Source organism: Gadus morhua, chromosome 14 (assembly GCF_902167405.1).
Source record: "Gadus morhua chromosome 14, gadMor3.0, whole genome shotgun sequence".
Lineage (NCBI taxonomy): Eukaryota > Metazoa > Chordata > Actinopteri > Gadiformes > Gadidae > Gadus > Gadus morhua.
In genome coordinates, this window is record NC_044061.1 from 28,960,292 (window position 1) to 28,970,960 (window position 10,669).

General features: G+C 45.1%; 2 protein-coding genes across 2 annotated transcripts; one reads left to right on the forward strand and one right to left on the reverse strand.

The window, feature by feature from the left end:
• LOC115559131 (RNA guanine-N7 methyltransferase activating subunit) lies at window positions 1-970 on the forward strand. Its single transcript, XM_030377829.1, has 3 exons — window positions 1-107; window positions 350-502; window positions 760-970. The coding sequence occupies exons 2-3, from the start codon at window positions 351-353 to the stop codon at window positions 968-970; spliced, it is 363 nt and encodes a 120-aa protein (XP_030233689.1). The 5' UTR covers window positions 1-107; window position 350.
• Window positions 971-6,180: 5,210 nt separating this feature from the next.
• nob1 (NIN1 (RPN12) binding protein 1 homolog) lies at window positions 6,181-10,641 on the reverse strand. Its single transcript, XM_030377767.1, is given in 10 exon segments — window positions 6,181-6,465; window positions 6,468-6,675; window positions 8,048-8,192; window positions 8,279-8,376; window positions 8,632-8,928; window positions 9,084-9,215; window positions 9,289-9,381; window positions 9,465-9,598; window positions 9,686-9,818; window positions 10,558-10,641. Coding segments are annotated over 10 exon segments (1,365 nt in total). The 5' UTR covers window positions 10,627-10,641; the 3' UTR covers window positions 6,181-6,409.
• Between the last annotated feature and the right edge of the window lie 28 nt (window positions 10,642-10,669).

A 10,669-nucleotide genomic window follows, 5' to 3' on the forward strand; every position in this document is an offset into this window, starting at 1 on the left:
GGAACCAATGTATGTGTCTTACTGTTCAGGCGGAGCGGGTTTATTGGTGCACCTTTGTTAAGCTGTTTGCCTCCCACCTTACTTTTCTAATTGGATTAAACGGGCAGGTGAGGATGATGTTTTTCAATGCATCGCAACGTTCACCTGATCATAAATTAAATGAATTGATCAGTTAATTTGAATTGATTTCAGATCATCGTTACGACGTAATGTGATTTAGTGTAGATCCACTCCGGGTGAGGGTTAGGGTTGCTAACTACCAACTAAACTTACTAAATAACCACAGCCCTAACCTCATGTCTGCTGACCAATAGTTATTTATTTTGTACGCTTTTTTGTTGTCTTCCAGAATGACGGAGAACACGGAGGACAAACCTGATTATGAGGAACGGTTTGCACACAGATTCTCAGCCGACGACGCGATTTACCAGGTGTATCGGAGCCGGCCGGCAGACCCGCCGCCCATCGTGGAGAACTGGAGCTCTAGAGGCAGAGATCACAGGTAAATATCTGTCTCTCTGCCTTTCTGTGTCTCCATTACAACAGAGCAATTCAATTAGGGTTCTCTATTGATAACAAAAGAGGAAAACATTTGTTAAACGTTCGTTTTCATTGAGGTACTATAGTTAGTATAAACCTTCTGTAATTGCAATTAGATATAGCCCACATTATAGGCCTGGAAGTTAACCTTAAACCCATTGATCAATTTGAAATCATGCTTTGTACCCGGAGATCAGGTATTTCCTTATCTCGTTCTAGACACCGAGGAGGTGGTGGACGGGGAGGAGGAGGAGGAGGTCATGGCTGGCATGGAGATCGGGGTTGGGGAGGAGATCGGGGTTGGAGAGGAGATCGGGGTTGGGGAGGCGATCATCGCAGGCAGCAAGACCGTCGGGGTCATGAGAGTGGCCACCAGTCAGGCCACCAGGGATACAACCCTTACAACCAGAGACCATACCACAGCTATTAATCCCAAAATCCTTTTCTGGCACTAGAATGTACAGCGCAGTACAGAGTCCCGGTCCAATACCTCGCCCTCATAGTGAAGATAAAGGTTTAACAATTTGCAGGGGTTTGTCCTATGCAGCAGAGAAGTTAGTTCATCATTAACAAGAAGAATGGTTTACACTTAAATCCTACTCATACTGATTATAGCTGCAGCTATTTTCTAATCTCCACCGGTAATCCAACCAATTATGGGAAGTAACCTGCATTTATGAAGGGGTGTGTTTTCCTTCGTTATATGAATAGGCACACTGTTGGAACTGAAAAAACATATGTTTATAATGTAGCTATAGTTGCTACATCATTTATACTTAATTTGTATTACTGAAATGTTCAGCTGGTCAGCTGCTGAATCCGACTGGCCCCTGAAACTGTATTTACTTGAGTGTTGTTACTTAAGTGTTATTTGAGTATTTCACTATAAGCTACACAAGTGTACATTGGTGGAGAAACCTCTTCAATAAAAATAAGTTTCCTTTTTCTACTTAATATTTGAGATATTGATTGAACTAATGTGAGAGAAAATTAGGAAATAAACAATCTAAACAACATGATCAAAGGATAGATATTTAAATTGGTGAGTATGATTCCATTGATGGCTGAAATTTGATTCATGGCTTGGTTAACTTTCTTTTATTTAAAGTTCTATTTGACCAGATTAGTTTCATATTAGCTATTCAGTAGTAGCAGTTAACGAGCTACAACACTGCATAAGAAACTATTTGCATTAAGTCGGGCAGAGAAGCAAGACCAATGAGGCAACACCGATGTAAATTCAAAACAAACTTTATTTATATAGGGCCTTTCGTGCTAAATTGCAATACAAGGTGCTTAACAATAAAATGGATAAAGAGAATGCTTAAATGGGTATTTCTTAAGGTTTCTTTTAAAGGTGTTCACATATTGTGATGACTCGGCTCCTGCGGCAGGCTGTTCCAGAGGCGAGGACCATAGACACTTAAGGCCGCCTTTCCATCGGTCTCTGTCCTCACCCAGAGAACATCTCAAAGGCCAGTACCAGAGGACCTCAGTAGATAGATAGATAGTGTGGCATTCCGCCACGGAGACCTCGGCCTAGACGGGCCCGGGGTACCGTAAAGGACTGGATATACCACCCCCACCCACCAGCCGGCGACGGAGAGCAGCCCTTTTGGCTCCCCAATCAGGGTGATTGGGGGACACCTGGCCGAAAGCACGGGAGCCATCTTAAGTGGAGGTCCAGCACGGGCACAGCACGGGTCGGGTGCAGGAAGGAGGTGCTCGTGGCAGCGAGAGAGCCTAGAGGCCCACGGAGGCCCTAGAGACCGCGACTCCTTTATGGTTTGAGTGTTTAAGTTGTTTGTTAAATAAATGCCTGCAATGGCCAAAACCCCAATGCCAAGCGAGTTTTGTCAGTGGAACCCGGCCCAACCGAGCACCGGGATACCACAATAGATAGGGAATGGGAATGCTCCTTCAGGGAAATTCAAAATTCCAGCAGCAGTGATCTAAAGGGAGCATACATCAGAAGCATCTTTGAGAAATATCCGGGCACTAGCTCATTGAATGTTTTGAACATTAATAAGAAGATTTTAAAATCGATTCTAGAACTGATGGGCAACCAATGAAGAGACTTTGGGACAGGTGAGATGTGGACTCTCCTTCTGGTCTTGGTAAGTACACATGCTGCTGCATTCTGGGTGATCTCTATCTTATATAGAGCTTTCTGGGATTATATATTATATTTATCTGGTGGACTGGATTGACGATTACCTTACTGACGGTACGCCACAGTACGTCAGGCTGAAGGACACCACGTCTGACACTGGTCAGCAGCACTGGACCCCCCCCCAGGGCACGGTGCTGGGCCCTCTTCTCTTCACCCTGTACACCTCAGAATTTGCAGCAAACTGCTGTGGATGTTTTACCAATCTGTGGTTGCCAGCATCCGCTTCTACACTGTGTTGTGCTGGGGAGGCAGCATATACAAGAGGGACATCTCCAGACGAGAAACTGATCAGGCGGGCCGGCTCTGTGTCCGGCATGAAGCTGGACTCACTGGTGACGGTGGCAGAGAGGAGGACACTGGACAAACTGCTGGACATTATTGACAATGCCAGCCACCCCCTGCACACCGTTGTCAGCAACCAGAGGAGCCTGTTCAGAAGAGTTTATTGTTTTATCTTATATTGTATATATATTGTGTTGTGTAAGCTACTGGAAATTCAATTTCCTTGAGGGATTCATCCCAAAAGGATCAGTAAAGCCAAGTCTAAGTCTAAGTCTTCTTAAGTAGAACAGAAAGGAGAGCATTACAGAATTTAAGCCTGCTAGTGATACACTCATGCATAAGTCTCTCAGTATCTGCCTGGTAAAGAAATTGTTGCACTTAAGCAATATTTATAAGGTTACTGACGTGAGATCCGAAAATCAAATCAAGTCTACATTGACCTGCATCAGTTTTACTCACACCTTTGATAATTGGCTAATTCTGTTAGAGTGACTTATCTTGTTTTGAAGTTCATATCATGATGTTGACCTGACTAGACTACTGTCCATGAGAATTGTGGTGACGGCAATAATGCATTACGCGCATAATGAAATCACAAAAGATCAATATTGTCCGGAAGGAAGTTATTGATTTTACTAACGACTTTTGACATCAACCAGGGTCATGGGCTTACATGCGCGATGCCCTTGTATAGACCAAGCTCTACAGAGTTCAAAATAGTCACTGCTGAAGCACAATCATTGGTATGCATTTTATTTTTATTAAACCTTTTCTTTGTGGCCATGGCAGAAACAAGGTTACAAGTTCAGCCTGGTGATATGAAAATGAATGAATGCTATTAAAATTATAGGAAGGAAAGCCCTAACCTAAAAAATTATTTTCATAACCTGAGAGTTGAGAGAAATAATAAGTTAGGGTGTGTGCACACTTTCATTCAGTATTTAGAAGATTCTGCTGCTGATGTACATCTGCAGTACTGAGTATGATACTGTACATCTGGAATACTGAGTACTGAACTGAGTACGATACTGTACATATGCACTCATATGCGCTCAAAACTCAATATCCGACAAATCCACAGTTCAATGACCAGTAAAACAGGCCTTATGGTTGTTCAGCCAACCAAACATGTTCGCTGTGCTTCTTCTCAAACTGTCTAAGACCCACGCTACCCTGCACCAGGGCTTTAGCAGTGGTATGTGTTTATGTTTAAGATGGTTCAATCAAACCAAGAATAAACACGATTTTGGAGTAGGCCTTATAAATGTATCTTCCAAATTTCTCCTGCAGGAATTAGCAATTTAGAAATGATGGGATTCAAATTTCATGAATGGGAAAATCTGAGAGATAAGAGAATATATGTGGAAAGAATATATGCGCTTGTGTGTGAAGGAGAGAGAGGGATGGATAGAGAAGGAGAGCGATAAAGAGATACAGACAATGAGGATAGAGAGGGATGCATGGCAGAAGAAGGTTTTGGAACGAGTGTGTCCGGGTCCCCCGGGGTGTCCGGGTGTTTGTGACGATGCACTGTGACAGCACTGAGACTCTATGCTGGCAGGCATGTCCTCCATGATGAGCATCCATAACACAATCCTCCCTCTATCTCCCAACACACACACACACACACACACACACACACACACACACACACACACAGCCCTTGTTCCCTGCAGCATTCTGCGACCTACATCTGGTGTTGGATAGAGCAGAGGCTAAGGTTGGTTCCTGGCAGCTAGCCAGAGAGCCATCCAGACAGACAGACAGCTATGCCTGATGGAGCACCCACTGGGTTAGGGTTAACCGTGACGGTCAGGCTAACCTAACATGCTTGTGTTAGGTTACCCTTAAGTTAACCTAATAGTAATATAACTAACCCTGAAGATAAATACTTATGCTATTATGTATCAACCCTAACCCTACTAGACTGATACTAACCTAACTAGCCCTAAAGTTGAATACTAACCTAACCAGCCCTATAGGTGGATCATACTAACCCTGGTACTAACCTAACTAGCCCTATAAGGGTTAGCTAAGTGGAAGAGCAGAAACCCTGTTTTGCCTTAACACCAATAATAACCATATCACCCTTAAAACCATATCACCCTAGCCCCTAAATTCCTGAATCAGGTCACCAAACTAGAATATAGCAAACCATGTTGCTATCAATCCGTACCAACTCACTTTTAGGAACACAGTAATAATACAGAATTATGCCACAGCAACCGTCAAAGGAGAGCAGAGGCATATTATCCTCTCTAGTGCAGAGTGAGGGGGTTTTCAGTAGGTGGTGGTCTGAAGTGGAGCATGCAGCCATTACTAATGCGTCTTCCACCTACCCACACACAACCCAGCATCATGAACCACTGACACCCATCATGTCATTGTCAGGGGCTTTAGAATGGTAATAGCTGTGATACTCCAAGGTGTTGCATATTTCTCTGTTGGTATTTAAGTATATGGAAAGAAAATCTGCCTTCAGTCTTTCCATACAAACACATGCAGGGGAAGCTTTTAGTCATGTTTTACATAATCCCTGAAGAATCCATCTGAGGTAGTCAGAGTCTGTTCATATACTCGTATTAGGGAGCATTCTCCAGATGACCTGGACTTATTCTAAGTCTGGTTCGGCCTTGGAGGCGTTGTGAGTAGGCAGTCCTTGACAGAAGCTCAGTGACTCACCCAGCCGCCTCCGTGACGACTCGTCCTCCGCTAGAACAAGCGCCTGGGCTGTCGTGTGGGTGCACCCTTCGCTCACCCTTGGTTTGTGCTCCAAAGTGGTTCCCGGTCATAGAGAGCTCAGCAGTCTGACCAACCCAGAGGCTGTTCCTCAGCCAGGGACCTGTAGCGAGCTCCTCCCCAAGCTGGCCCACACAAAGGCCTCTTATGCCCTTCTGGTTGGATGTCAACTGCATTTCATTGGCTCTGTACCTGTACTCTGCTAAAGGACAATAAAGTTGAATCTGATCTGAATGCCTAACAACTCCTAACCTTAGTCTGCAAATCTGTGTGTTGGAGTTGGAGATCATAATGAATCAGCCACTGTCAGGGTACATGAGGCGGCCAAAATGCCAAATCTCTTTTGATGCATTGGTCACCGCTTGCTTTCCATAGATACGCTCAAAGTTTGAGAATTGTTTTGTCACTTGAATCACAAGAATGGGAAATCATTGACAGTTTTTAAGTGTTATTTGTAATTTTTTTAAGCAAATCGTTTTTTATTGTTGTTTGGGCTCATTTGAAAGCAATGTGTTTATTTCAAACAGGGTTATTGTTAATAAAGTTACATTACACTGATAGACAGCCCACAAAATGTATTGCCATAGAATACGAAATCCTGTCAACTTTAGAAACCTGCAAAATAAAGGTTGGTGTGAGGTCAGTTCTACATGTGAGGAGGGGTCCACATAGTCTTCACTTTTTCACAAATTTCTTGCGTGTAGCGTTGGGGTTGGTCCTCTGTCGCCCCCCCCGCCCCGGCCGTCGCTGATCTGCAGGTTGGCCGCCCGGCTGGTGATATCGTTCTCCCTGAAGGGGGAGCTGCCGCTGACGTAGTCGGGGTCGTACACGTTGGTCTTCTGCCGGGCCTTCCTGGAGAGCCTCTGCTGGGGGAAGCGCTGGTCCTCCACCAGATGGGGGTTGTTAGCGTGTTTGCCTCCTCTGGGCAGCGGCAAAGCGTACTGCAAGGACAGCAGGCCGTCACTCACCAGCACAGTGCACCGTGACGATGTATGATGTACATATCTCATGCAACGAGGCATTATGTAACAAGCAATACATTAGGTTATGTCTTCTACTCTCAGGGTAAGGGTTAGGTCTTCTACTCTCAGGGTTAGGTCTTCTACTCTCAGGGTTAGGGTTAGGTTTTCTACTTTCAGGGTAAAGGTACGGCCACACTGAACGCGTTACGCACGTTAGAGGCATTGAAAATCTGCATTTTTGCATAGGGAACTATTGGTTAAGGCGCGTAGATGCGTTACACGCGCTAAAGCAGCGCGTTAAGCATAACGCGCCCAACGCGCCCAACGCACTAACGAGCGGGGTTCAAAGAATTGAACTTTGGACACGCCTACGCGTGACGCTTAACCGCGATAGCCAATCAGCGTTGAGCTTGACCTGATGTCATTGGCAGAGAGACGGAGGACGCACAGAAGCAGAAAGAACATGGACGACCAAGTCATCAGTGTCTGCTGAAACGATGAGGAGGTGGTGAAACTCACCCAGCTGTGAGCGCTTGCGGAGGACGTCATGCACTAGAGTTTAGATTTTTTGCCCGAGCCCGACCTAACCCGCGGGCTGCGTCGGGCCGATATTTCCCACCACTACCCTCGGGCCGGGTCGGGCCTTTGATCGAGTGTTTGTGTTTTTCTTTTTAATCATTGCTTTATTGGCCTCATCTGAGGAGAAATCTATGCCATAAACTGAAATATTATAGGCCTTTATTACACGGGTCTTCTCAATGCCGTTCACTTGCATGGGTAGTAGTCGATGGGGTAACTTGTCAACCCCATTGTCTTCGGTTGCTAAGCGACGTCAAAGTCTTTGGCGGACTATTTCTCTACTAATCAACACTACGAATGCTGGTAATGAATAAATTGTAAAAAGACACACCATGTGATGTTATTTTTTCGTTTTGGGAAGTAGCCTTGTAATAAGCGGGATAATGTATAGAACGTCGCCGGTCACTATCGAAAATAAGCACCTTCAGGGCGGGCTCATCTAGCTGCATAGGCGCGTTGAACCATTTTTGTGACACACAATGATCAAGCATCAGGTAAGGCGCGTTACGGGCGTAATCTAACGCTCGTAACGCGTTAGGTGTGGCCGCACCTTAAGGTCTTCTACTCTCAGGGTTAGGTCTTTTACTCTCAGGGTTAGGTCTTCTACTCTCAGCGTTAGGTCTTCTACTCTCAGGGTTAGGTATTCCACTCTCAGTGTTAGGTATTCTAGGGTAAGGGTTAGGTATTCTACTCTCAGGGTTAGGCTTGGGTCTTCTACTCTAAGGGTAAGCTCTTCTACTCTCAGGGTTAGGCTTAGGTCTTTCACTCTTACCTTCAACCCCTTGGGGTTCAGGACTTTGGGGTTCCGGGAGAAATGCATCTGCGTGCTGCCGTCCTCGTTGATGGTAACTGCGATCTTCTTTAATGTTTTGTTTCCACAGTGAGGGCAGAATGCCTTCGTCATGTTTGTTGTAGTTCTACAAAAGGAAAAAAAAAGAAACATCAGTGGGTTCCAAAACAGAATCTAATGATGAAATGTTTTAACAGACTGCTTCCTACTCACTTGAAGCAGGCGTGGCAGCGTAGGATGTAGTTTCTTGCTTGCTTTATGAGCATTCCGTTGACCGAGAGGACATGAAGGCCGATTTGAATGAGAACATTCTGGACATAATAGTAAACATATCAGTTAAGAACATTTCTCACTTAATATTCTACTGTTATCATTTTATAAATATTGTCACTCGGCTATTGTAACATGCAGAGTCAAAGTCTGCATGAGCGATATAGCTGGTATATCACATTTGATTATACAGTTGAATCTATAATCTGATACGGGGCATCCAATGGAGACATTTACTTTGTAAATTATACATGGTCCCCTTTAAATCAATAATTTAGATATTACAATTACATTACCTGCATGGCAAAGTCAGTGGTCAGACATCCCACTTTAATATCAGCGGGGGCCGTCCAGTCCCCCGACTCCAGCTGAACTTGCTTGAGGTTGCTAGGAGTTATCCATCCCTCACCATCGTCCTCCTCCTCCTCCTCCTCCTCCTCCTCCTCGTCCTCCTCCTCGTCCTCCTCCTCTATCTCGTCCTCTTCTGACAGCTCTCTGCCCTGCTCTCTTTCACAGTATTCAGTCTGCTGCAGTTCTTCCTCCCCTGCTCCGGGTCGGTCTTCCACTCCAGAGCTCCTGCGGCCCTCATCGTCCTGAGAACAAAGCATCCATATCAAACCGGAACATCAGCAGCATCGTTTGATCGCCCTGGAAGAAATGGTTCCTTAAAAAAATAAAATGTCAAATCAGATAATAGTTCTAGACCTTTTAAACACTGATCATTGTGCATAGTTTCTTAAATACTTACCAGCCATTCTAACAGGTCAGACGCAATGCATGGCAGCGGGTCCCTCCAGAACTGGAAACTGTTAAACTCCCCATCCTCAGCGTGGAGAACAGAGTGCGAGCGTGCAGGCGTTTGTCTGCCGTCTCCCGCCTTCTAAACACCAATAACAACAGAATAAGAGGGCATATACAGAAGGGCAGGAAATCCTAGCAGGGTCTGTTTTTACTTTCGGGGTTATAAGGTTTACTCTTGACGGGAAGTGGAATCCAGCGACGTTGACCGGAGCCTCTGGGTGCCGCTGTGTGTTCTGAACATGCACCTGGAGCAGGAAATGTTTTCAAAAGTTCAAAATAACACCAAGCTGTGTAAAATATGAGATCATATAGAAGCTGTCGCAGTTACCTTGACTTCTGGCTCCTTCTTCAGATGGTCTGAGCCGACCTGCTCTAGCTCTAGCTGATAGGTCAGAGCGAGGACCTTGATGTCCGTGGCCGACAGGCTGGGGTAGTCCCCCGTCTTCTTGGAGAACTCAGTCACTAGGAGAAGAGACACGTTGTCGGGTCAATCCGGAACCAAAGACATGCAGGACCGTGTCACAATGTCAAAGCGTGTGGAAGTCTTACCAAACCGGATGTGTTCAGGATACGGTTCTTTGAAGTTGAGCTGATATGGTAGGACAGACAGACTTCTTCTGGTGTTCTTATCTCTGATCTCCTCCACCACGTCCTTCAGGGTGTAGATTGTTGCTCCGATGTCCTGCAACAAATTACAACATAATGTGGCCCATTAACTCTGCGTTGTAATACAGCGTGAGTCCTGTTAGTAGTGAGTTAACCTAACCCTTATCTACTAGTAGTGAGTTAACCTAACCCTGATTTACTAGTAGTGGGTTAAACCAACCCTGATCTACTAGTAGTGAGTTAACCTAACCCTGATCTACTAGTAGTGAGTTAACCTAACCCTGATCTACTAGTAGTGAGTGAACCCTAACCCTGATCTTCTAGTAGTGGGTTAACCTAACCCTGATCTTCTAGTGGTGAGTTAACCTAACCCTGATCTAGTAGTAGTGGGTTAACCTAACCCTGATCTTCTAGTAGTGGGTTAACCTAACCCTGATCTACTAGTAGTGAGTTAACCCTAATCCTGATCTTCTATAAGTGGGTTAACCTAACCCTGATCTTCTAGTGGGGAGTTAACCTAACCCTGATCTACTAGTGGTGAGTTAACCCTAGCCCTGATCTACTAGTAGTGGGTTAACCTTACCATGATCTACTAGTGCTGGGTTAACCCTAACATCGATCTATCAAGTGGTTTGGGTTAGGGTATAACTTATTTATTGTAGTGGTGACCACTGCATGATCTACTAGTAGTGGGTTAACCATCCCTTAGACGTATCTACTCGTAGTGGCCAGTCAGGGAGGACAGGATTATAGGTTAGGGTCAGTAAGCTTTATTTACAGCATGCTTATTAGCAAATAAACAATCAAAGACTGACCTGAAGAGGAGCTTTCTTCAGAAACGCTCCTGCGTCAGCGACAACATGCTCCACCAAGGTAGCTGCCATCTTGGATCTGGGTCTGTGGCGAGAATCCAATCAGAAGAGAGGC

Excerpts from the sequence above, each read along its gene's own strand:
- LOC115559131 (XM_030377829.1), top strand. The coding sequence starts at position 351 with ATGACGGAGAACACGGAGGACAAACCTGATTATGAGGAACGGTTTGCA. Across the intron at positions 503-759 it reads TCTAGAGGCAGAGATCACAG|ACACCGAGGAGGTGGTGGAC; the intron begins GTAAATATCTGT and ends ATCTCGTTCTAG.